This window comes from Rhinolophus hipposideros (genome assembly GCF_964194185.1).
Source record: "Rhinolophus hipposideros genome assembly, contig: HAP1_SCAFFOLD_435, whole genome shotgun sequence".
NCBI lineage: Eukaryota > Metazoa > Chordata > Mammalia > Chiroptera > Rhinolophidae > Rhinolophus > Rhinolophus hipposideros.
The window spans coordinates 7,860-33,979 of record NW_027669041.1 but is presented as its reverse complement, the minus strand read 5'-3'; the positions used below and the strand labels follow the sequence as shown (position 1 = coordinate 33,979).

The following is a 26,120-nucleotide window of genomic DNA, read 5'->3' as shown; positions in this document are numbered from 1 at the left end:
AGTGGGAGCTGGACATAAAATGCCAGTGATGCTTTAAGATCACCACGTTCTAAATGTTTAAAACTGTTACGAGTAAGGGCATTTAAAGATAACTTTAGCTAGACGCAAAATGCATACTGGCCTTCCATCATGACTAAAAACATAAATCAACATTCTCTGCCAAAAGCTTGGGTTTCTTTTAGTGTTTATAAGTCATGACTTTTCCCCTCTCCTCATGATTGCTGAAACTTGCAGGTCAAATTTCTTCTCTCACTACCTAGGACCTTAAGATGAGTGGCAGCCCTTTGGAATGGGGCAGCGTGTCTGTTGGGGTAGAAAATTTATCTGTTTGAAATAGGACAAAACCCTTAAGCTAATAGGTAGTAGTGAGAATAGGCTAAAGGAGAGAATATGTCTGCAATAGGAACTACTGGGTTAAAAAGAGATAGCTGTGTAGCATTCAAAGGGATGACAGGAAAAATCCAAACTTTTCTCTGAAAATAGCCTGGCTGCCCTATACAGCACTTCCTAAGCAGATGTGTACTTATATATGTGCAATTAGGTAGGCCCCCCCCCCAGGATAGACACTAACAAATTAACAGAACCAACACTTTGCCTTTTTAAGACCCACCACCACAACAATATAACATACATAGTACAATAACAGTTGATAAAACATTTCAGGTCTAAATTTTCTTAATAATAGGACAAAGAAAAAAAATCCCTTATGTCGTATCTTAAACTCCCAGTGCTTCCTTTGCCTTGCCTTTCTTCATTTTATTGCCTTTCAGAATAGATTAATTTCCCTGAAAGATCGAATTTACAATCTTCTGCTGATTGAAACATTTGAAGCAGTGATTGATGAAGTAACAGTGAGGCAGTTTGTGCAGCTGTGAGTGGTGCCAGTGCCGCCGTCAGCACCTGCAGATTTTGCTTCTCCCTTTCCCACTACACATCCGGGCCCCCCACCCCCAGCCAAACTTCGTCCCCTCTTGGTTTGTCATTCATTGATTCCGGTGAGATGGTGTGATTTCTGAGGTTGGAAATAAAGTGCTCCATCTGCTTTACAAAATAATAACCATTTAGGGGCAATAAAGAGAATCGGAGCCCTAGTTTCTTTCACGTGGAAGACGGTTAAGTCCCAAAAGATCGCCCTGTGATACTGGATTTCTGAGATACCCTATGGTTTTATATTGCTGAGCTCTAGGGACAGGCTAGCTTGAGAGAACTGAGGATGGTGGGTGACCTAACGGGGCCATTTCTACACAGGTGGGTTCGGGTTTGCCGAGAAAAGAAAGGGCTGGCTATCCGGATGAGGCAGGTGACGCCCCAGTACAGGTGGCAAAGCTCGGTGAAGAACGTGGGCAGACGGGTGTGGGCAGAGGGGGACCGGGACGGCTCTGAAGATGGACAACTACACCGCGACAGTGGAAGTCACTGGGCTTAGAGACAGAGGGCGCGGAGGCGGAGGGGACGCGAGGAGGAGCAGGGAGGACGAGGAGCTGGGTGAGGCCGCGCGGGAGGCCCGGCGCCTCAGAGCCGGGTCTGCGCCTCGGGGATGTAGATCTCGATGCTGTCGGCGCTCTCGGTGGCCGAGTTCTGGCGGACCGACGCGGCGCGCTTGGCGGCCATCAGGCGCTTGCGGGCCTCCTGGCGCTGCGAGCTCTCCAGCGAGCGCTCCCGGATCAGCGGCGCAGCGCCCTTCGCCGGCTTCTTTGGCACGGGAGGAGGGGCCCTTCTCTCCTGATCAAAGCAGAAGGTTCAGGACATTACACAGCTTCTCAGGACAAGCTTGGGGGAAACTGGGATAGGTCAGTAGTTAGAACACTTTCTGTTTCTTAAACCTAACGGTGGTTAGTTCTGCACACTGTACATATATATTTTTTCTTCATTATTCTGGCTTGGGTATGCAAAAGATGCAGGAAAAAAAAAATACCGGAAAGCTTAAGGCCAAAGGTGAGGCTGGATTGCAGAACTAGGTCTCTCCAAGGGAAGGCTGTGGGTTTAAAAATGCCCCCTGCTGAAAGCCTGCGCTCCCAGCACACTTAGTGTGGTTCTCTCTGGAGGCTCCAGACTCTTCCGGGTGCCAGAGGTGGGAAAGGATTGCAGCGCCAGCGGTAGCATCTTAGAACTCTGCATCCGCTCTAAGGAGGCCAGGCAGGGGGTGTGAGCTGGGTTCAGAGTTTTAAAACCATCACCACCCTCTCTCCGGTCCCACCCAAACCTAAATAGTCAAATGAAGAAGAAGAGATGATAAGACTGTGTTCTTTAGCTTTGTTGATGCCACAGTGAGTTATACCCGTTTGCACACACAACACACAGCAATATTCTCTCCACGGTCACCCTGGAGGGATGACACTGATCATTCCTATACTCAGGTGTGGAATCAGTTCCAAAATGGCTCCCAAAACCTCCTGCGGGGACGTCACTCCTTAGGGGCCTCAGGATGAGACTGGCCCAGAAGGCAATTCCAATCACAGGGACAGACACTGTGCCATGAAAACTTAACACAGGACTGAAAGAGTTCATATGCCTTGGCAGCAATACCACTGCAAAAACAAAAGCCATTCATTACTTAGGCAGCAAAAAAAGTGCTGTGAAAAAGAAGGGAATCTAGACTACAAAGGATTTTTAGGAAAAGGATGATAAGCTGTCAGGCTGTGAAAAGGTCCACATAAATCTGATATTTTCATTTTTAATAATTGTCATAAATAAATGTGCAACGTGCAATGTCTCATAAATGAGAAAAGTATCTTAAAATATGGATTCTATGATGCTCCAAAGGGCACTCTTTGTGCCTTAATACTCATGCTCATCACAGCAGTTCCTCCTTGTTGGTGTGGGTGACGTGCCCAGTTAAACTCATTACATTGGATTTGCCCTCAGGCTGTTTAAGGGACAGTTTTGTGCAGTCCAAAGGACAGAAAAAGGAAGCACAGAATGCAAACAGTATTCTGCCCATTCTGATTGTGCTTTTTCATTTTTTCCCCTAAAGTTCATAGGGTGATGAGAAGCTCTGATCATAGACAAAGTAAATAACGATTTAGAAATCAAGTTAACTGATGATTTGCTGTGTAAATGTCAATAGGTTACACATATCAATTCTAAGCATCACTCCTTTTGGACATTTTAAATCTTATTGTTGGGTGAGTTGGTGGGTACTTTTAAAAGTATGGACATTGAAAAACTTTTTAGTCATATTTTCCTTTCCTTGTACATTTTATTTTAAAACAATAATTAAAAAAAAATCAACGAATGAATGGGAAATTAAATGGATCACTTCTAGGAACTAAATTACCAGGATGTGTGTACATCTGTAGTGTTTCTTAAAATAAGACCAATTTAAAAGCTTATTTAGCAGACAGTTCTAAATACAGATTAAAGAACACTAGATTGAGTACAAATGCTGGGCTTCCCAAGTGAGAGGCCACACATACATCAATGGTACTTTGATACTTAACACTAAAACCCTAAGGTTGGTGGTGACAGAATTGGAGATGAGGGATAGTAATGATAGTGTCTCCCTTGTGTCTACTATGCACTGTCCCTTGGGACTGGATTTCTTCTGAGAGCCCACTGACTGAAAGAGCCCTGCTATTATGATGGGCAGCAATAGAATGGATTGGATTGCTGTTAGCTCTCTGATAGGCGAGGAGACCTGAAAAGAGCAGGGCCACCAGTGCTTCAGGGGAATGGCCATGTCTAATTTTTGTTGTTGAATCTCTTAGACCTATTTGACCTCAGGCTACAGAAAAGCAAAGGGTTAAAAAAAGTCGTGCATGACAGGCCAGCCTATGGAGGTGGACACTGAATACCTGTGTGAGCCTAGTGGAACCAATATAATCAAATGTGAAAATCGCAGTTTATTAATTAAAGTAAAATAATTTGAGTTTTTATTTCTAAACTGTTGCATGAGGGACCCAATGAGCAATATTCCCCGAGGCAAATCAACCCAAAGTAAAGCTCTTTTAAAAAGAAAAAATTCCACCATTTTTGATTACTGTGAAACTTGATGGTGTGTATATTTTTAGACTTGAACAACAGTGATCTCTTTATTACTATGTTTATGAAATAATTATGAAAGTCGATTAGTTTTCAGGGCTTCCTAGTTTTCTCAGAAACACATCCTAGCCGTGTAAGGAAGTTGAACTCTTGCTCTACATAATTATGCACTGAAGATGTCATTTATTTTAGTTTAAAAAGCAAAATGGAGGCAGTTCCTTCCAATGACTAAAATGGTTTAACTTAAAGTTTAATTAACAAAAAAAGCGCCACATTCCCATTTTCCAATTCACAAAGACAGATTTCTTAAAAATATGCCTGAAACATATTACAGATAATATCCCAAATGATTACTATGTAAACATTGTCATTACAATGAAATTAATATGATATCAGCTCCATTTCACATTGTAAACAGCAAGACTGAATGCAGAAGCCTATTTAGACTGTCCAGTGTTTGTGCAGGTTTTTAAATGAACCATACAAAATCTACATTGTTCTACCTTCTTGTCAAGAGGATCCATCTGTTTCCAATTATTGGCCTTTAACTGATGAAGTTCATCAAATTTCATACTAATATTTTCTATGGACAACTGCAGCATGTCCCAGAACCCCGCCAAATCCTGGGAGGTGGGCCTTGGATGAGCATTAGGGTTCTGTACAAGAGAAAGAAAAATATTCATGCTTTAGAGGCGAGCCATGATAACAAGCACAGGGCCAAAGTGGCACTTGCAAATATTTCAAATAACACAAGAAGGATGAGTTTCTTTTCGTTACCAGACAGGAGATAAAAGTGAGGCTACAAATGGTAACTGTAATTTAAAAAATTTATACATGTACATATATGTATATTTCAGTTTTTACTGAATTATAATTGATAAATAAAAAATGTAAGATATTTAAGGTGTACAATATAATTTTATATACATTGTGAAAGAATTCCTTACATTAAGTTAATACATCCATTACCTCACAAATTTATCATTTTTATATTTTTTTGGTGAGAACATTAAACTCTACTCTCTTAGCAAATACAATACAGTGTAATCAACTATAGTCACCACGTTATACATTAGATCCTCAGGTCTTATTCATCTTAAAACTGAAATTTTTTACCCTTTTACCAACCTCTCCCTATTTCTCCCACCCCTCAACCCCTAGCTACCACTTTTTGCCTCTATTTCTATGAGCTTAACTTTTTTTTTAGATTCTACTACAAATGGTAAAGATTGTGAAACTCTTCTTTTGTAATACAACATCCATCAATATGTATGGGGGAGAGTCTAAACATTTGAAAATCTCAGAATGTATGATCTACAACAAGATACATTTAAAAACATCAATTTAAATGAAAATACCATTGTTGAAAAAAATACAGTATGTTATTATTAGAGTCAGTATTTGACTCCCTGCTTACCAACTTATTCAGAGAACAGATATGAAATCTAAAATAAGATTTGTTTTAATACTCATTTTGAATGAAGTACTAGGTAGGGTAAACAGATGGTGAATAATAAGCTAATTGAATTTTAAAGTACTATATGTTTAATAATTAAGATGTTCCTAATATTGGAAGTCATTTTATCATATAAGGACTTTGACAGTATGTTATTTCTATCAAATAACATACTGTCAGAATTTAGAAATGAATTAGTTTTAAATTGACCATAACACAATATAGCAAATGTGAAAACATATCTATACATACACCTAGAGGTCTGTAACAACCCATTTGCTAGAAATACTAAACATTCTTTGGTGTTTAAGGATTGCCATTCTTTGCCTCCATCTACATATCCCTGACAAGTACTAGAAATTACAAACCACAAATTTCTATGATCTAAGACAGAAAAAACATAACTAAGAGATTGAAGGTGGCATGCTCATTGTTAATCACTACCTGCAATAATAGCTAAAGCATTTAGGGTTACATGGGTGGGAGCTTCCATATGTTAGATGTTTACAGCTGGGGTCAGTTCTGGTTACCTCTGGGCAGTTGGATACACTATGAAACCTCATGCCATACTATAACGTGAAGCCAGTTTATACTTTTAAAACCAACCCCTATAGGGCGGCCGGATGACTCAGTTGGTTAGAGCACGAGCCCTAACCAACTGGGTTGCCAGTTCGCTTCCCACATGGGCCAGTGAGCTGAGCCCTCAACAACTAGATTGAAGACAACAAGCTGCTGCTGAGCTTCCAGAGGGGTGGCCGGATGGCTCAGTTGGTTAGAGTGCGGGCTCTCAACAACACGGTTGCTGGTTCAATTCCCGCATGGGATGGTGGGTTATGCCCGCTGCAACTAAAGATTGAAAATGGCAACTGGACTTGGAGCTGATGTGCCCTTAACAACTAGATTGTAGGACAATGACTTGGAGCTGATGGGCCCTGGAGAAACACACTGTTCCCTAATATTCCCCAATTACACACACACACACACACACACACACACAAAACCAACCTGTATAAAAAAAATGATATCATCAGAATTTCAGAAAGTGTAAGGTCAGTGACCATCAAAATTAATAGGTTGGAAAAAACTTTTTAGCTCTTTGAGTGGACTAGCATTATTGCTCTGGCCTCAAAATAGAGATGTTTTTATAAATTTAATAGTTCTAAAACTACCCATAGTTCTGAAATTCACTGGAAGAAGTAAATTCTAAAGTTTGTGTTTGGTTAAGTATTAGAATCTATTCAAATGACACCTGAATTAACAAGAGTTGCTCTGTAGCATTTTGACTTAGTAACCCAAAAGAAGTTTCTTAATATCTAGGTTCAGAAAAGACAGATAGTAGCTTTGACAAAGTATCTCTCAAATGGAGTTTTATGATCTCACAATATATTTTCTTATCTTATTGATAACCAAAAAGTTAATTGTTTATAGTTTGGAGTTCACTAAAGTCTTTTAGGCCTTAAACCTTATTGGCTAAATTGCTTCAGTGCACCAATGTATGAAATGATAGATAGTTCAATAGGCAGAGTTTGTTTAATTCTGTATCACGGACAATTTGTTCCCTTTTCCCTAGAAATCAGCTTGCCCCCACATCATCAAGGGAATGGATGGGGAAGCAGAGAGCGAGCTTAGGCACTCAGCCAATCTCTGAATCAGTGAATCATGTGACATCCCATATGAAAAAAGTTGCAGCACTCACCTGGGTCTGAACCAGACCACTTGGAGGTCAGATGTGGCGAAAGGTATGGAAGAATGATAGCTAGGTTCCTTGGTTTAGTTTCTTTTGGAAAAAGTAACTCTTATCCTTTCATTCTATGCCTGAAAGTCTTGTCTGAGATAATATGCAAGTGTTTTCAAGTGTTCTCCTCAGAGTAAGAACTCAAGAAAGGAGAACTGGGAGGTCTGGTTGTGACCAATCTTAGTGCCACATTTATATGCAGCTTTGTAGACGTAAGCAACGCCACCACAAGGCTACTGTGCTTTGTGCTGCAGAGGAGGTGAAGCTGACTGATCTGGCCCAGGTCCCTTCAATAGGGTGAGGAGTGGAACTCAAATTCCGAGGTGGAGGGATTTATAGGGAGTGAGGTCAAACAGACTGGGTTTTGAATCTTGGCTCTGCCTCTTACCATGAGGCCCAGGCCAAGCTATTTAACCTTTCCAATGCTCATTTTCTTCAACTATAAAGCATCATAAAAATGTCACTATCTGCATCATAGAGTCGCCTTGAGGATTTAACCAGTTCATATATCTAAATGCTCTTAGCATGCGTCTGGCACATAGTGGGCTCCTGACCTATTCTGGGGCGTGGTTTGACCAGCCATCAATGGCCCTCTGCCTGCAGTGTAGTTCCGCTTCCATCTACCTTTAACATGCTTCTCATATTTTGCCACCTAAATTCCTTTAAATGTGAGCCCATCAGGGACTAGGAAATATCAAACGCTGGCTTTAACAAGGTTAACATTTCCTACATCTGCAAAATTTTCAGAACATTTTGTCTGTAATTTCATCGTCAAAATCTGCATAACGTTTGTATTCTACTTTATAATATATCTGCCCATTATATAATTCTTTTAAAAGATGTGCTGTGTGTCCCGAAGCATGTACATATCGGCCTCCAGGCTTATCTACTGGCCAGTTTGAGCAGTGTGGCTTTATATGAGCTTTCTTACATTTAAAGAACAAAGATTCATGTTAATTAAGATCTTGACACATTACCAAATTTACAAATTATCAGGAATTCTGTACCTGGACTGAGGTAAAGCTTAATAAAATATTTGTTTAATTCACTTACCAATACGTTAATATATATTACCTCACAATCCAGAACAGAATTAGGGCCAGGCAATTTTTGCTAAGGGAGGGGAAAACAAATTATAGATTGATGGTATGATGATGGTGTGGGGGGGTCTGGTAGAAAGGAAGGGATAGTCCCAAACAGAGATTTCAAAAAGAAAAGCCTTGTAGGAATGGCTGGTTAGCTCAGTTGGTTAGAGTGTGGTGTTCATAACCAAGGTTGCCGGTTCGATCATGGGCCATCATGAGCTGCGCCCTCCTTAGTAAATAAATAAATAAATAAATACATAAATAAGAAATAAAATAAAATAAAGAGTGACTCCTTTCATGTGCTCATAATGCCAATCAAAGTAAAGCCTGGTGAAGAGGGATGGAGAGTATTAATTTTGCATGCTTTCTATTTTTTCTTGGCTGAACCCTGTCTAGATAAATCCCTTTTAGTCTGTATTTGTCCTTGTTAACAAGAGGATGTGGTTAAAACTCTGAAATCATAGTTTGGGCCAATTAGATTGCATATAAGTATGTTTTTATTTCCACAAGAGAAACAAGTTGCTTTTTAGTTTCTTTGTTTTAGATATAGCTTGACCAACAATTGGCCAATAAAAGATATTCTCAGGGAATGACACTTGAAGATAGTAGTTTGTTTTTTTAAAGGCATATGTGAGTGAAGAAGCGCTTGCCCCTATATTTTGCAGTCAATTTTTAAAATGTTGGTAGTGGTGGTTTTGTCTCTGTTTTGCTTTATTTTGTTTTGCATGTCCAAGAAGGATGCCTTATTCAATTGTCTCAGGGAGATCAAATCTACACTTTATGATGCCCTCCGTCTCTGGCCCTTGAATTAAAATTCTGATTAGGAAATAGGCTCTGATGGCTTTTTCAGAAAGAAAATCGTTATCCAAAATGATTTTCTGTAATATTATTTCTGAAATACCAGGCTGCTCCCTATTTTTGTAAGAATAACAAAATCGGAGAGGCCTTGTAAAAGCCAGGAAAATGGAAATTTTTCAGCTACCAAAAATGCAGGAAATGGAGCTTTAACTTGATTGGATTTTTTTCTTCTAAGATTATTTAAGTATGAAATAAATATTTTTAATTTTAAGAAAAGCAGGAAATAAGATTCATCAGAAAACTTTCTATCCCAGTTGGGAGAGTCCAATAGACCTTGACTTGGTTCAAAATCAATTTTACTTTCGTTTGGCCAGTCTTGACGACACATTCTTCTTATGGTATTAGCACAGAAATTGTAGTAATGGGGATGCTACCTACCAGGTTTTCTTCACACAGTTCTCTGAACTGGTAGAATTTCTGGGCCATCAGAAGTTGGGCACTGCCCACTGCAGTTCGGATTTTCCCTAGAACTGAAAAGAGCAAACATACAAGAAGTTTACATATTATGTCTCATTGTTGCAATTTAGTCTGGTAAAACAAAGAGAAAGTTATGCTGTAATAATTGGGGAAAACAGCACATTTCACGCGCACACACGCATACAGCCCAATTGCGGTTGTTACTCTGCTGTTCTATGTAACAGAGGCTCCTAGGTTAAAATATAAAATCAACTTGGAAAAAACCACTAGTTCATCATGCACATTTCTTAGGGATAACGGAGTTTTCCACCACAGCACTGGACATTACCAAAAGAGAAAGTTTTATTTTTTCCTTTTACTCCAGGGATGAATTTCAAGTGTTTACCTGTATAGTTATGGATTTATTTGTGTCAGCAATCATGGTCTGCTAGCTTGTTTTTCTAACCCAAATCCAAACACAAGAAAAGCCGTCCTAACTTGAAGGGGGGAACCTCTTGGCACTCACCATATCCCATCCATAGCCTTCATTATTTTTCCGGAGCTCAGCCACTGGTACCGTCAGGAAAGAGCCACGGCCAGTTGAAAGACTTTCTAAAGAGTGAACATTTTCAGCCTGTTGCCTAGGGAACGCCAGCACTGTCCCAACTTTTCCACTTCACAGACTAATGTTTTTGCTCATATAGGTTTAATTCCCTATGCACTGTGCTGAAAATCTTTCCTGCTGCAAGCTACTTCTTGCCTTCCATGCAGTCTAAGGCGAGAACCTTTCAACACATGGGTGGCTGAGATGGGGTGAAACGCTCTGCACAGAGTTGTCCTCGCGTCTGCATTGTCCCATAGGCTCTCCCTCCACCAAGTGGGGACCGGGGCACAGCTGTGTGCTGGAGCCCTGCCAACCAGGCACTTCTCAACACACCCTCCTGCTGGGAAGGAAGGGGACGAGGCACCCTGCTAGCCCTTTCAAGGCCCACATTGACAACCAGAAGGGGGCATTTCTCAAAGTGCACTTGCCCCACTTTGAAATCTTCATAGGGAGGGAAATGATAGGACTGAAGCAATGTTTTTGCTGTTGTTGTGTTGTTCTGAATTTACAGAGCCTGAGGCTCAGAGTGGAATCAGGTCTCCCTTTCACGATCTCAGTCCCCACAAAGTCTGAGGAGAAAACAGAAGAAAAAGAAACTTCATTTTGGCCCAGGGTTTTCTAGTAATTTGCTTTTCTGTTTATTGAAAATATCCAGGCTAGCTGATGGTTTATGATGCGCAGTATACCTAGTCACTCCTCAAATATTTCAGCATTCCCACACCTGTAATTCAGGGCAATGATGAACTCTCTAATATGTCACCAGTCCCACCAAACAGCTAAAGAGTGGACATTTGCCTTCTCAGTGATAGCAAGGGGTCCCCCTTGACAGCCATCTGGCAGCAATTCCTCAGGCCAGAGTTTTTACTTCTTTTCAATCTGCTTCTAAAATCTTTTAAGATGGTTCTCCTATTCCTTTTAACTCATCAATCAGTTGTTCAATCCCTCCTCTCTCTCAACACTCCTGAAGCAGAAAGGACAGCACAAAGAGACACAGGGCACTTGAGTAGCAAAGGGTTCAGGCCCTGACTGGGACGAGGGTCCTGGCTCCAGCACTTAGACTGGCCACTGCTCTGGACAGGTCATTTAATCTGTTTTCTCCTATATAAAATGGGGCTTGAGAGGTGGCCAATAAAGGAACGCGCACGCTTGGGAAAGTTAAGGAAGTTTATTACACGAGAGGAGTCTATGGGGCTGCTCAAAGACCACTACAGCCCCTGAGAGAGGGTGTGAGGAGGGTTATACCTGGGTGGTGCTGACAGGGTAGCATTGTTTGGACAGAAAATGTTGACTGCCTGCAATCGAGTAGCTATTTTGGGGCATTTTCTGTTATCGCAAGTTTGGCTCTGTCTGCAGGTGCGAACTAGCGACATGACATTTTGTTGTTTTCTTGCAAACATGGCTCTATCTCTAAGTCAAGGTCTCTGAAACCTAACATTCAGAGACCTAACATTAAGTCAAGGTCTCTGGGACCTAACATTTAGAGACCTAACAGGGCTAGTGGTACCTATTTGTAGGGGTAAGGTTAAAAGTGGTAATATATATGAATTGCTTAGGACAGTGTCTGATATATATAGCAAGCACTCAATGAAATGTATGTTATCATCTAAGATCAGGACACTACTTCCCCTATGGGTGTGCCAGCTGTGAGCCCCACATTTGCGCTGCCCAGGAAAGAAGAGGAAAAAAACCAAAGTCTAGATTATTCAAATGTGACCAGATATCTTTGGTTGCTTGGGATGGATATGTGCTTTGGATTACCTACCCCAGATATGAGACAGGTTTGAGAAGGTACTTCCTAAGTGAACGTGTGACTCTAGGTATACTCTAAGGTTCCTGGAAACTTCTCTGAAGGGTAGGATTGTGACATCAACAAATCTCAAAATGAATCTTGGGAGATCAGAACTAGCTCTTCAGTCTCCAATTTTCTGCCTGGGATTGCATAGCTCCTGGGAACTGTCACAGAAACTCAACCTATTCAGATATACCTCAAAACTTTGAGCTAATGTTCTCAGTTATAGACAAACACCTGAGTATATATATAAGAGACTGCCATAATAAGAGCAGGTGAGTAAGACAGTTATTCTCAAATGAGGAGAAAGTAAGGGTGGCCAGTTAGTTCAGTTGGTTAGAACGTGGTGCTAATAACACCAAGGTTGTTGGTTCAATCCCCATATGGGCCACTGTGAGCTGTGCCCTCTTTAAAAAAAAATAAAATAAAATAAAATGAGAAAGCAGTACTCCAGTCATTCGGGCAACACCAATCATGTAGGTAGAGGCAAACTCGGATGTTTTCTTAAAGGGAAACAAGGGGCATCTTTCTTCATTCAGCATGGTCTGGCAAGAACCCTGGGTTTGGAGCAAAAATATCTGGGGTGGAGTTACGGCTCTTTTGCCCCCCAGGTTTTTGCCATCATGTCCTTTGAGTGTAAATTCCCTACTCGTGCCAGGATTATTTGCATTTCCAATGTCCAAGTGATGGTCTTTCATAGGTTCAGGGTAGGGAGATAACGATTGGGGCCAGGAGTAAAACCCTGAAACAGGAGGGCGTGGGACAAGCAGATCTCTGTCAGGAAAACAAAACACATCTCTGCCAAGTCAGTGTTGCACACAAAAATTTCAGTTGTAAAAAGAATGGAGGAACCAGGGAGGATCACTTGAAAGAGACGGTAGATGTAAGCTTCAAGTTTTAGTTTTTCTTTTAAAGATTATATATTGTAATGAAAAACAGAGAAAGACTTTTTTGGGTGTGGCCGTCTTTTATGAAAACTATGATTTAAAATCTCCTGGCTACATTCAGTTAAAACCCCAGACATTTAGAAAAGAGCATACCTGGTCCCTCCCACTGTCCCTGAGGGGGTGGGTGGGAGGGTATGACTTTTATTTGGGGAACAAAGAAGTGGTATAAAAGGCATGAGTGAAGAGAATGAACAATTTCTTTTAACCCGGTAAGTGAATCCATGACAAAGCGGTATGGAGTTTCATTGTGTTGTGGTAGCAGAGTGAAAATAGACCATTTCCTTGGGGCAAATGCCTGACTTTTTACTAAGTGAAAATCAGTATTTCAACTCCTAGGGCCTAATTAACATATGTATTCTTTCATGTTTCAAGAAGAGTTAGGTCTCTTGAACTGAAGAGGCAGAAGCACCTTTCTTTGACTGTTTCCAATTCTTATTGACTATGCCCAGCTCCACCATCATCAGGCCTTCATGTTAGGCCTCAGAAACAGAGAAAAACAGACATAATTCTTATACCCTCAACATAGCTTCCCTGAAACCTGGACACTACATATGAATAGGAAGGAATATGTCTGGCTGTCCCACCAGTGGTGAAGGTTTCTATGGTGGACATGCGGGTGAAACGCTCCTCAGGTCCTAAAACATCAACTGTAATTTGATGAAATACACCGAAAGAGCATAGGCATCTGAGTCAGGAACGATCAGCTTTACCACTTACCAGCTGCTGATCTTGGGAGAGTTTATCACACTTTCAGACTCTGTTTTCTTTATCTGTCAAATGATCATAATACTATCTTCATAAGATTGAAAATTCTTTAATAAAATAATATATGAAAATTGTTAGAATGTAGCAGGAATGATAACTCCTATATCCTGTCAATATTCTTTAGCTCTTAGGCATTTACCTGGAAACTAAAAGGTGGAATGATCCAAAACAGGGAATTATTTCTCCCGGTTATCCTCACACCCTGACCTTTCTCCCCAATAGTGTGGACTAATTGTCCTCTCTTTGGGTGGCTCTCTTTAAGGCAGATTTCCACAAGTGTCCAGGAGTGGGTGAATAATTTTTTTGGTCTCTCTCTATTTCCGAAATCCATAACAATTATTCAGGGGCCCAGATTTTCTCTCTGTATAGTCTGGAACAGTTCCCCCCTCCTATCAGAGCCAAAACAGTGACCAACTGGCTGCTGGGTGACAAAGATACAAAGAGGAGACAAGACCTCAACCAATGCTGGACACTTAGACCACCCCGCTGGAGCCTTGTGCAGAAAACAGACTCACTGCCAAATGAGGAGTCAGAACCCTCCTCACGAGCAGCAGTTGCTACTGTAAAACAAGGTCCATCTTTGGGTGCAGAATATGCCAGGTAATCCTGCAAGCCTGGAGAGCTGTATTCTGGCTATGTTCCAAATAATGTTTTGCCATGTGGTTTAGTGTCACTACAAACCATGGTCTCCAAACTCAGTAGATCTTTCACTGTTGTTCATTAGTCCTTTGAGATACTCTTTGTTACCTCTTTTTCTGACCCTCCTTTCCTGACTCTTATTAACTCACAACTCAACCCCTGTCCCCTCATATTCAACAATAACCTTGCCTCCTGTGAGATGAAGAAAACAGAGGGGCTCAAGCATGAATATTCTCAATGTTCTGCTTCTCCTGATACCTGCCCCACAGACAATCCCCTAAACCTCTAAAGAGTGCAGAGATTCTATACGATGGGCAAGCAGCAGACTCTTCAGGTTCTGTTGACAACAGCAGAGATGTCAGGTGCCAGGAGAGTTATTTATATTCATTCCTAATGTAATCTGTCCACGACCATTAACTGCCCCCACCCTAAAGACTTTTCTACGTCCACTCTTCCCATCTACCGGTGTCCCTCCCAGCTGCTTTAAGACATAAGTCCCTGCCTCTGTCAGCAATCTGCCTCTTTGCTAGAGCAGTACTCAAGATGCCTAGAAGCACCCTTAAGTCTCTCTCATTCTAAGGGGGAAAAAATACTCCCCAATTCCATGATCCCGTCTTGCTAATATGAAATTCATATTCTTCCCTGTTGTGGACTGAATTGTATCCTACCAAAACTCATATGCCGAAGTCCTAACTCCCAGTACTTCAGAATGCGACTGTATTTGGAGGTTGGGCTTTCAAAAAGTTAAAATGAGGTCATATGGGGGGGCCCTAATCTAATATGACTGGTCCTTATAGGAAGAGGAAATCAGGACACAGACACACACACAGAGGGAAGACCAGTTGTAAGCAAAGGGGAGACGCCTCCGAAAAAAAACAACACCTTGATCTCATACTTCTAGCCTCCAAAACTGTGAGAAAATAAATTTCTGTTGTTTAAGCTAGCCAGTCCATGGAACTTGGTTATGGCAGCCCTGGCAATCGAATGCATTCCCTTAAATGCTTGATTCTCCAAAGGGTAGACTGCTTTGCTCTCTCTGCATCCTCAACTCCACATGTCCCTCCAGGCCCTATAGGCTGGCTCTCTCCTCACCCTCCTTACCTTTCTGGATCTCTCTGCATTTGGCACAAAGGAAACACAGCTCCCTTGGCTCTCACAACACGCCCTGGCTCTGATGCTGTCTTCCTTGTTCTTTATGGATTTCTTCTCTCACTCCACCTCATAAATGTTGAACACAAATTCAATCCTAGCCCACTTCCCTTATTTTTGTTGAGTAACTTAACCCATCCTTCTGGTTTCGCTATTTTGTAAAATAGGTTTATGTTTCTCAAATTTGTAACTCCAGTGCTTCCCATCCCTCAAGCCTCAGAGTAGCATATCTGAGCATTTGCTTGATACCACTTGTCTCCCCATGTTCCCCGCAGGATTCTCTAGTTGATTACAACTCAGGCTATAAGGCTCCGTTACTTCCTCCACAGTATGAATATTCTCTCTCCCTTGCCAACCTTAGAAGTTTGGTTTTATTAAGGGAACTAGAGGGTTTTCTTATCTCATGTAATCCCCATGCTTCAAAATTTCCATGGTTCCCTACTATCCGTCGGATAAGGGGAAACTCCTTTAAATGGCTTGCAGGTAAGGCCCACATGTCCAGCCTTCCCTCTGTCCATTCCCTCTGTGTTCTGGGCCCCCAAATCCAAAGTTGTCTCTTTCCTCAGTGTTTGCTCAGACTAAACACTGAGCTGGAGATACCTTCTGCCCTGGTGCTCAGTACGTGGTCCTTTCACCTCTCCCACTGCGTCGTTTCTCAAATTCCCAGACATGGTTCTGTCCCTTCCCTTCCCACATGCTTCCCAGCAGGATCTATTTATATGTCTGACTTTCTAACCAGACCACGAGCCCTTCGATAACCTAAGCCGTGCCCATGGAACCCTGTTGAAGGAATAAGTTTCGAAATTAATTTACTCATCTACAAACTTTATGTTAACCAGAAAAATAAATGAACTGCAACATTCCAGCCTTTAAGCATTCTGTTTCTTTAAAGTTTTAACATGTCTAGCACCACATTTTAAGTTACAATCTTGATTAATTAATTAGCTAATATAGTATTTGCTGGACTATTATTCCTCTTGGTTTTCTGTTTATAATATTACCTGTGCTGACTTACACTGGAAGAACCAAGCCATTTGGGATAAGTTGAATGTGCTTGTATGTGAATTAAACCTCCTTATACTCAAGTTTTGACTTCTTGGTACTCACCTGCCTTTTTTTTTTTTTTTTTTCAATGTTGGTAGACTTCATGGGCAAAGGAGGAAAAAGGAATTTTTAAAAAGTGGGTCCAGGGCAGCCGGTTAGTTCAGTTGATTAAGAGCGCAGTGCTCTCAACAACAAGATTGCTGGTTGGATCCCCACATGGGCCACTGTGAGCTGTGCCCTCCCCCCCACCCCCCCAGATTGAAACAACTACTTGACTTAGAGCTGATGGGCCCTGGAAAAACACACTTAAATAAATAAAAGTTCAAAAAAACAAAAGTGGGGCCACTCACTTACTTTAAAGTCACATGGATTTGTTAGACTGAATCTGTGTGATTTCAAGTTGGAATTATCCATGTAGAGACATTCTTATTTACAAGTGTGTCCTCATGGAAAAGAATTTCTCCAACAAACTGCCCAGCTGCTTCTCAAACACTGTTGTGATTCAGAACTGTTGTCAACAAAAGGTCTCCATAGAAAACATGGATCCGTTTCATTTCGATAGCCAGCAGTGGCTGTTCTGCATTTAACAAGAGTGCTTTTATTTTATTTATTTATTTATTTATTTATTTATTTATTTATTTATTTATTTATTTATTTATTTATTTATTGAAACTTGGTGTTGGCTAGAACAAACAATAAAGTTTTCAAGTAGAAATTTCCCCATAGACTAAAACCAAGGCTTCCACAGGGTTAAAACATGTGGGGGGTGAAGTGAGGGGAGGGGGGAATAAACATTACTGTTTTGTTTGTAAAGAGCAAGTTTTCAAAAACTCAGCTAATTTAACTTCTCCCCCCTCCTTACTCCAGGAGTCTTACTCATAAAAGTTGGTTATGCTTCAACCCATATTTCAATTTACATTAGCATTGAAATAATAACACCATATGCATCACCTAGATAAATACAACTTTTGAGCTTTTGAAAGCTGAAGGAAATAAAATTAGTCAATATTTCCCTCGGTAATATAGAAGAAAAGAACTAAAGGCTGTGTTTGAAGTTCACTGTAATTATATTCCACAGAAACAGTTATTGTTAGAGAAAACAATCAGAGATCTTACTCCATGAGTCAGTCCCTCACTCTGTAACCTCTGCCTCTCTGCAGTGCAGGAACAATGGGAACTTATCCAGTCCGAATAATGGGAACACCACTGGCCTAGGGAACAGGAGATCTGTTTCCAGGGCTGGTTCTGTCTTCAACTTGCCATATCATTTCACCTCTCAATGCCTCAGTGCTCTCCTCAGCTTCGAGACCACCTCCAGTAAAACACGCCCACAAAAGCAAGCTCTACAATGTTCTCTGGCACCAACAACTTCCTCTTTGTGTCCAGTGCTATGCAAAGCAAAATGAACTGAGCATTCTAGAAGGTTAAACATAAGGTACATTATATACGATTTCCTTTTCATTACTGCCACTTCCTCTGTGGTCACTAATTTCTGGTTGGCCAGACCTTAAAATAAAAGACTATGTAGCCTGTGGGGGGGGGGGGGGAAGGCGGGGTGTTGGGGTTGGGGGGGGGACGGAGAGGGGCCTTTTGAAGGCCACTTCAAAAGTAAGATGAGACTAAAACAGAAAGTAGCTGGGCTGCACCGACTTCTCCCCACTTAGAAATACACAGGGCTTGAGGCAGATGCACTGTAGAAATCAGGAGTGCTGCTTTTCCTGCCACTCACTGTTTCAAAGGCTGCAGAGACACACCACCGCCGACACTGGGCAAAGTCAGCCTGGCGATCGCACCGATAGACGGTCACAATGATGACTGTGCACAGCTTCCGTAACTCAACCTGAAACCAGGCAAACGCCATTTCAGCTTTCATTACCAGCCCCACATTCGCTGCCAAGCCTCACAAGCCTTCTGGGGGACTCAAGGCCAAGTTTCACTAACTTGGATGCTATTACCTGGCAAAATTAAAGTGGAATTAATCCGCCTCCTGCACACGCTCTAGGTTTATCAGTTAGTTTCAGATAGAGCCTGAAAATTCCACATAGAAGTTGTTCGCAATTCAGGAGGCAAAGATAGATTTCCAAGTACAATTAACCAGTATTTCATCCTAGGGCCATTGAAACCCGAACCCATGTTTTTCACCCGCATTGGTAGACGGCATTCCTAGTTAGAAGCATTCAGTTCCATCTGGTCGTTTCATTCCTGGTCAGATAATACCAGACGTATCTATGTAACATACAAGCCACTGTCAAAAGCACTGAGCCATCTCCCAAAGACAGCTGTTTCACACAAGGGCTTCATTGTCTGAGAAAAGCTTGTATCATTTTACTTCAAGTGCTGCGGGAACAAGCATTCTGTCAGCTGCCACGGTTTGGAGGAAAACTCACTCAATGCAGATTTTCATTATTTTGTTATCGAGCCAAAAACCTACTATCGACTGTTAAGGATAAGGGTTTAAAACAAGAACTAAGGTCCTTGCTCTGCTTTTATTTTATCAGGGAAAATAATAGCTCCACACACCCGAAGAATTTATAGTTATACTTTTCAAAAGATAGCTTGAGGTTACTAGGTGACTAAAAGTGCTTGTTTTCCTTTTGTCCTGCATTGTGCACATTTGTCCAGTTTCAGGTAAACCGGCAAAGTGTTTTCCAGCCTGAGAATGCCAAAAACAGTATCCCTAGGAAGCAGCTGTCAGAATGAGGATAACAGCATCATAAAATAATTAATAACTGAATAATTATTTAAAATTGAATGGCTCCTTTCTTCGTCATCTATCTAACAGAGAAAGATGATTGCAACCACCCAAGCCCAAATCTGTACTTTAAATTCCTATTAAGCAGATAGGTTCTATTTCTTCTCCTTCTCCTCCTCTTCCTCCACCTGCCCCTCCTTCTCGTTCTTCTTTGCCGTGGACATACACTTGAACATTTGAGGATTAGGGTCACCAGCCCCCCACAGTAGAAAATCTGCATATTCTATTGACTCCTCTGACACTTAAGGTGTCCTCTCAGTATATGTGGGGGATTTGTTCCAGGACCCCCTGAAGATACCAAAATACACAGATGCTCAAGTCCGCTGTATAAAATGGCATAGATCAATGCATAAAATCATCCCTCTGCATCCTCAAACTCCCCACCACAGAATGAAAATAGTACAGGTACTTATTGGAAAAAAAAATCCTCATATAAGTGGACCCATGGAGTTCAAGCTCATATGGCTTAAGGGCCAACTGTATTATGAATTCAGGAAGACATTTAACAAAATACCTTATATTCTTATAAGCATAATGAATAACTACGTGCATGATGATAGTAGGCTTGTTCTACCTACCTTCAGACTTTATTATTGTGGTAAAATATACATAAGATCTATTTAAACCATTTTTTAAGTGTACAATTCAGAGACCCATTAAGCACATTCACCAAAAATTTCAAAAGATTTTAAAATTGGGATAATGCTGGTGCCCATCCCCACAAAATAAATTAAGCAAGTATGGTAAGAATCTTCCTTTCTCTCCCTCTATTCTCCTTGTTTTCATGACTTTGAAGACTAGCTCTCATGGGAGGGATCTGTCAAGGAGCGACTTTTGTCGTGTACATGGAAGAGATGCCCTCTTTGTATAGGACCCAAGGAATATGTAGGCACTTGGCCAAGAGATAGATACATCTGTGCCTAACTGATTCATCAAAATTTTTTTTCTGGGTGTCCACAGATTTTTGTTTTTTAAAGCTGGTTACTCAGAAACTGGCTATGCCTGTCAAACAGGATTGGCCTCTCTTCCTTACCACCACACTTTGTATGAAAAAAGAAAAGGTTAATTTAGAGAATTAGTAAAACAAAGGCCCTGTGCAACTCCAGGCCCAGTTATCAGAACAGAATTGTGGTTGCCAAGGAACCAGGAAGAGATATGTAGGGAGAGCTTTAGAGGAAGGCACCAAGCAACACACAAAGTATCATTATCTTGTCAAATGTTATTCATGTTGTATCTGTTCCATCAGACATTTCTGCAGTTTTGTGACCTTGGACAAGATACTGCAAGACAGCTGTTTTGAGGGCAAATAAAACAACACCTGTCAAAGTCTCTAGCTGACTGTCAGGGGTATTGTAAGGACATGATGAATATTCTTTCATGTGCTTATATTTTCCCTTCTTGCAGTGGAGGGTTGCTCTGGCTTTCTGGTCAGATCCTCCCTCGGATCTGCCTTATTCGAAATTGGCGACTCTGACCTTGGCATATGAGTTTATCTTTGCACTGTTTAGAATTCTGGAACGCTAGTAGATTGGAGCTCCTATTTTGTACTTCCCAGAATATGAAAGAAAAAAACTTAAAGTGCTGGAGAAATAGAATTAAATCCTAAGAGCTGGAAGGTACACACAAGGGCTCAACGAGACCATCTAGCTAACTAACCAACACAGCAGTCTTTTCTACAGTTTCTGTAGCAGGTGCTCCTCTCTCTCTGCCAAATCTTTGCTCTGAGGAGAAGGGCTCATCACCTCACAAGGGAATGCCCTTTCCATCTTTTGGCAATAATAACTGCTAGTTATTTATTAAGTATTTGTTAGCTACTTAGGAAGAAATGTTTTGTTAGGTAAAATACTTTTGTAAAATAGAATTTCCAAAATATTTCGAGGACTCAAATACATAGCCACTGATCCCTCGCTATGTGCCAGCAAAAATGAAGATGAATGACATAAAAATTTCTGTCCTCGGAGAGCTCACTTTTTAGTGGAGGACAGAGATACACAGATTATCATAAAGTAATGTTGGAAATACCTGATAGACAAATGTACAGGCTACTATTACAGAGACACTCCCAATTCAGCCTGAGGGGAGGCATTCCGCAAAGACTTTCAGAAGGTGAGGCCCAAGCTGAGACTTAAATGAAGAGCCATATTTTGTAAACTAGTTGGGCTTACATGAACAGATGTTACTAATTTGAATCAGTTTTGTACATTTGAAAAAACACGTGTAAAGGGCATTTACTTCTAAACTTTGGGTTAGTAGCTTGATCTAAAACTATGAAGTTATATTTTTAAAAAGTAATAATTTGGACTTTTCACTACAGACCATTGACTTTCAAACTGTATTCTAGGAATCCTAGGATTTTTTTTTTTTTGGTGGGTAGGTGAGGGTTGTTAGAGACCTTCATGGGGGGGGGGGTAGAAACTAAGCAAACAGGTCTGGGCCCTCACCAGAACACCTTCTCTGCTCCTCCTGCTATGTTTACTGGTGTGTATAAAATTTTTTTTAATTAGATAAAGGAGCTCTGATATTAACATGTTAAAGTTTCAAACTACAAAGGGAGACCAACTCCTCAGTGAAGCAGGTTTCATTCTATACTTGTCATTTAAGCCTAATTTACTCAGTTGGGTACTTTAAAGCAAAGCACCAAAAATACTCCCATCCTGAGTTATCTTTGTTCATTCTGCAACCATGACCCAACCACCACCATCCCCACCCCACCTCCACACCTCGGGCAGCAACCTCGTAAAATAAAGAAGTAGATCTGAGAAAATTCATCACTACTCTGAAGAAAACATGAGTTATTAATGGTGGGATAGTAGCCACTTCACGTACAAAGACAGCAAATTATTATTCTTCAGACCAAATCTTGTTATAATCTCTTCATATTAAATAGGTTAAAAAGTTCCATTTATAAATCAGTATTTTAAGTAACATCTGAAGTAAGATTCTGGAACCTGGAAAAACTGCATGTTCATTATTCCTTCATGTTCATTATTTTGGGACTTCGACAGTCGTGTACATTTCAAAATATAAACATGTTTCTCTTCATCCCAAACACAGGATGAGAACCTGGTTTTCTGACAAGATTTTCACCTTTCAAATATGTATTTTTTATCAAAATATATTGATTTGTTTTCACAGTGTCTTAAGTCTTAAGAAAGATTGTCCTAAATTTTTATACAATGACTATCCTCATGCATCATTATAAAGCTGGGTTGAGAGAAGTAGATCTAGTCTCAGATCAGGAGAAAACATCAGATTAAAAGTAAACATCAGATTAGCAGCATTCTTGGGACCTATTAGAAGGCAACTGGGAAGCTAGAAAGAGTCCCAAACTAATGGATTGAAATTTGAAAGATAGCTTGTCCTGTTGAGCAGCACACTAGAGGCTCCTGTGACACTGATTTTTCCTAGGAAAATTTAGTAAAATTTGGGTATGCCCACAAGGGGTAAAGGAGAATAAAATGCAACTGCTAAGACTCTCTTACTGAAATCTATCCCCACCCACTGCTTCTGGGTGGTGCCTCATTCACCTGTTACAAGGGCAAAAGCTAATTTTGCTGTGGCTCAACACTCACGTGAACCTGCTGTGGCACCAACGGTTAGGGGCAAGTGTCAAGGAGATTTACTTTTCCACTGCTAATTTGTTTGCACTTATAGTATGAAAGAACAAAAGGAATGTTACAGAAACCCATTTATGGATTTTCTAACCCGCTCATAAAGGCAATAAATAAGCTAGTCAGCCAGTTAGTAGGATCCAGGCAGGAAGAAGGAGCACAGAGAAGAGATGGACCAAGAGTGCGAACACAGCTAGGAAATCCCACAGCCTGCTAACTGTTCTTTTACAGACTTAGTTTTCATTGAAAAATACTTCCTTTATGGAAAACTCAATACACCTTAACACAACGAGTTTGGTTTACTTAGTAAGTCTTTTTAATCTGATTTACAGTAGGTTGTAGGTCTGATTATTAAGAAATTATTATTATTATTATTATTACTTTTACTTTAGTTTATTGGAGTGACAGAAATTATTATTATTATTTTTGTTAAGGATGACCGTGCATGATGGTTATATATATTAAAAAAGTCCTTATTAGTGTGAGATACATAGTGAAGTTCCTTGATGCCTCAGATTTTCTTTAAGATACTTTGGCAAAAACCATAATAAGTGGGCGGAGATAAGATAAGACTTGCCAATTGTTGAACTGAGTGATGGGTATATAGGGTTAATTGTATTAAACTTTCTACTTTTGTACATGTTTTAAAATTTTTGTAATAAAAAGTTAACTCTGATTTTAAAAATACATCTAAAAAACCGTATCAGGACAATACTCTTGTAGGTGGTTCTCACACAAAAATGAAGGCAGACTTGAATGCCTGCCACCAAATGTCTTTGATTCAAAAATATCATCAGTTAGAAGATCCACCATTCATTTAATGATAGTTTTTCAGAGGAAAATAAACACACATTAAAATACACATTGATGATAAACTATTAATATATCCAATTTCAGAATTGTTGAAAATGTGCCTCAGAATTGAGGTACTCTGGTAATTTTTCTTTGTCAATTTGTAGAGATGGTTGTTAAAAGGCCAAGTTTGAAAATAATGGTGTGGGAAGATTTCATTATTTATTCATCAAATTTGTTTTGTCATTTACTTTAACCCATTAAATTGGAATTTTTGTTAATTAATTTAGGGGATGAAGGTTTCCCTCCCTAAAATGTAAGACAGAAAGTGCGGGGGAAATAGGCTTAAGAATGTAAGTAAGGGTAGGGCTCTACAGGCCTATACATTATTGGGCTTGTTTTAATATTGTATGTTAATGAAAGTAATAAAACTGAAACATTGTAAATGCCCAATGCACATGTGTATGTGGACCTTGAAACTTGATAGAATTACTGTTAACATCCTGAGAATCAGCACCCCTTCAAGTAATATCTTGGGTCAGAGGCACCACGTTAGGAACAGGAGGCCACCTCCAAGCCGAGGGTGGTATTTTCTTCAGAGAGGAAAAGTTCTAGAGCTAGAGGTCGCAGACCTAGAGTCAGCGTAGGTGTTACATCTGCCCAGCAGTTCTCTTTTCATGGGGCAGCGCAGGGGCGTGTGGACTCCAGGCTGGAATCGCCCGGCTCTTTCCTCTGTTCCGTGTGGGGCAAGGCTAGACTGCAGGGATGGACCAGTGCAACGGGCAGGGAAGAAACCACCGGTCTAAGGACACGAAGTAAGCCCAGACCCCGGTGCCGGGTGTACAGAGGTGAGCAGCTGCCTTACTTACTGTCTTCCGGCAGGTTGTTTTCCCGCTCTTCTCTTTCCATCTGCTGACACCACCCTTCCATGCGGTCTCGCTCGGCCTGGAGAAGCTTCAGAAACCAGTGGCCGTCCCGGTGGCACACTGACCTTTGAACGGCCTCCATAGGGTCTTCAGTGATGGAGTCAATCCAGGGATCCGGGGGAGGCAGAATCGAAGGGTCAAAATCCGCATCAAAGTCATCGTCGGCTGCGCAGGCGTGGTAATGGTTTCCTGAGCCCTGAATGCTGACAGTGGAGGTGCTGGCGTCGCGGGAGAACTGTCTGGCCATTGGGCCGGGGCACGAACTGTCCTCTAGAGACTCCAGAGAGTTTTCCAGGTTGTCGTGGAAGTCCAGGTCGGCCTGCACTGCTGTCGTCACACTGTTGGATCGAGTGAACCTGCGGAAGCTTGGGGGAATAGAGAAAGGAGATTTAGTGCAAGGAAATTTCCTGAAGCCACACCACACAGTCTACTTTTTTTCATGGGTGTGGCCATAGGGGCTCAGAACTTCTCAGTCTGCAGAGGGAGGCTCTTGATTCAAGCATATAAATTGCCATGGCTCTACTATAAAGAATACAAATTTCGTAACTTTGTTTAATAGTAAAGCATATCTAGAGAAATTTTAGAAGTGGAGCAATGTGTGCCCCTCTCAAAGCCAGTATAATCTCCAATGTCCAACATCCTCCCCAAATCTGGGCAGCTTGAATCCCGAAATACACATTGGTGAGGGGTAAGAGAGCAATTCAGTCATAGTTTATTATGCATAATTTGGTTAGAAATGGGGGGAGAGGAGCCAAGACTATGGTGAATCCTGCAAAATCACATTTTTTTTTTTTCCCCAGCGGCAGCTCTTACCAAGTAAGACTTCCTGAAAGCGAACTAAAGAATTGCTAGGTTCCTCTTAAAATCAAGACTGCTTTCTCTGATAAGGATTCACTGTGTCTTGATCATACAGGTTCATTGTAATTTGGTACACAGCCTTTGGGGCAAAAATCGGCTCACAAATCTAGAGTTCTCCTGTACTGTCCTTTGTGCTTTTAATTTCCCTTTCCATGGTCCTTCTACCAAGGTGATAAAAGACAAGTTGTTAACAGATTCAGTTTGAGCATTTTATATGGACATCCATGCGATCAGCCTTTCCCAACTAAATGGCTTTATACATCTCTGGTTGACCCCCACAATGAAGACATGTGGAAGGTAGGAGGAGTGGGAGAAGAACAGAGGAGCCATGAATTCTTTCTCAGACAAGGGGCAAGGGAAGGTTTGGGCATGAAGTAATTTAAAACACACCAAAAAGTACTTCACTGACTCTTGGAGCATCAGGAAACAATGATGGAGAATATAAGTCCACTGAAAGCATATGTCCTTTACCCCACTTTGTATTTTTTTTTTTAAAGGTAACTTCCTGATCTAATATTTTATTTATTTTTTTATTGTGAAAAAATACATATAACGAAATTTACCATTTTAACCATTTTTAAGTGTACAGTTCAATGGCATTAAGTATATTATTCATATTGCTGTGCAAACACCACCATTATCCATCTCCAAAACTTTTTCATTCTCCATAATTGAAACTTTATACCTATTAAATAACAACTATCCATTTTCCACTTCCCCTCCAGTCTCTGGC

General features: G+C 40.8%; 1 protein-coding gene across 1 annotated transcript; it reads right to left on the bottom strand.

The window, feature by feature from the left end:
* Positions 1–7: 7 nt before the first annotated feature.
* LOC308495714 (disks large-associated protein 1-like) lies at positions 8–25,448 on the bottom strand (the record flags this gene model as incomplete). Its single annotated transcript, XM_081080701.1, has 5 exons — positions 8–1,722; positions 4,485–4,637; positions 9,494–9,585; positions 24,473–24,894; positions 25,441–25,448. 5 exons carry the CDS (start codon positions 25,446–25,448, stop codon positions 1,513–1,515), a joined length of 885 nt encoding a protein of 294 aa, XP_080936827.1. The 3' UTR covers positions 8–1,512.
* Between the last annotated feature and the right edge of the window lie 672 nt (positions 25,449–26,120).